This window comes from Sesamum indicum, linkage group LG3, assembly GCF_000512975.1.
Source record: "Sesamum indicum cultivar Zhongzhi No. 13 linkage group LG3, S_indicum_v1.0, whole genome shotgun sequence".
Classification (NCBI taxonomy): Eukaryota; Viridiplantae; Streptophyta; class Magnoliopsida; order Lamiales; family Pedaliaceae; genus Sesamum; species Sesamum indicum.
The window spans coordinates 15,793,036-15,794,213 of NC_026147.1; the positions used below are offsets into that span (position 1 = coordinate 15,793,036).

At 40.2% G+C, this 1,178-nt stretch overlaps 1 protein-coding gene across 1 annotated transcript in view; it reads left to right on the plus strand.

Annotated features, from left to right (window-relative positions):
* The window catches only part of LOC105158538, a 5,111-nt gene that overhangs the window by 2,428 nt on the left and 1,505 nt on the right, over positions 1 to 1,178 (plus strand). The window contains exon 3 of the mRNA XM_020692508.1: positions 34 to 1,178. This exon is cut by the window's right edge and continues 931 nt beyond it. Within this exon, the coding sequence (XP_020548167.1) occupies positions 34 to 1,178 (1,145 nt within the window). The remainder of the gene's footprint in view (positions 1 to 33) is intronic.

Below are 1,178 nucleotides of genomic sequence, written 5' to 3' on the forward strand. Positions count from 1 at the left end.
CTTCTTGTAGATATTTTTGACCCTTTTGTGCAGGATTCCATAGCAATAAGCAGCGAGGACCATGTGAAATATGCATTAGACGAAAGCCTCACGTTGGAGAAAGCAAAAATTTTGGAGGAAAAGATGATCATAGATCCAAACATCGGTGACACCGTTTTTGAACTCGACTCCCTTCGAATTTTACCTACTAAAACTGCTTTCATCGAATTACCGCATTCTCACACTAAAATTGTTCCCTCTATATTACAGGCACCCGCATTGGAATTAAAGGAGTTACCAAAACACCTCAAGTACGCATTCTTGGGGGAGAACAAAACACTACCGGTGATCATCTCAAGCAAGCTCACCGATCTTGAGGAGGAAAAACTTATCCGGGTGCTTCGCGAATTTCGAGAAGCCATTGGATGGACTATTGCCGACATTAAAGGTTTAAGCCCTTCGACTTGCATGCATAGAATACTCCTAGAGGAAGGCGCAAAACCTTCAAGGGAAGCACAACGCCGGTTGAACCCTTTGATGATGGAGGTAGTAAAGAAAGAAATTTTGAAACTTCTCGATGCAGGTATGATCTTTCCAATTTCTGACAGCGAATGGGTAAGTCCAACTCAAGTAGTACCTAAGAAAACAGGTATTACCGTAATAAAAAATTCTGTTGGAAATTTAGTACCCACACGTGTTCAAAACGGGTGGCGAGTCTGTATTGACTATAGAAAGCTTAATGCCACCACGAGAAAAGACCATTTTCCACTTCCATTTATAGATCAAATGTTAGAAAGATTAGCCGGTCAATCTCACTATTGTTGTCTTGATGGATACTCAGGTTTCCATCAAATTCCAGTGGCACCGGAAGATCAAGAGAAAACAACATTCACATGCCCATTCGGAACCTTCGCCTATAGAAGAATGCCCTTTGGTCTTTGCAACGCACCCGCTACCTTCCAAAGATGTATGGTTAGTATTTTTTCCGACTTTATTGAACACTTTATTGAAGTTTTTATGGACGATTTTACCGTCTACGGAAACTCATTTGAAGATTGTTTGGAAAAATTGACTAAAGTACTTGAAAGGTGCATAGAAAAAAACCTCGTTCTAAATTATGAAAAATGCCATTTCATGGTCGATCAAGGTTTAATTCTAGGACATATCGTGTCTTCTAGGGGGATAGAAGTAGATAAGTC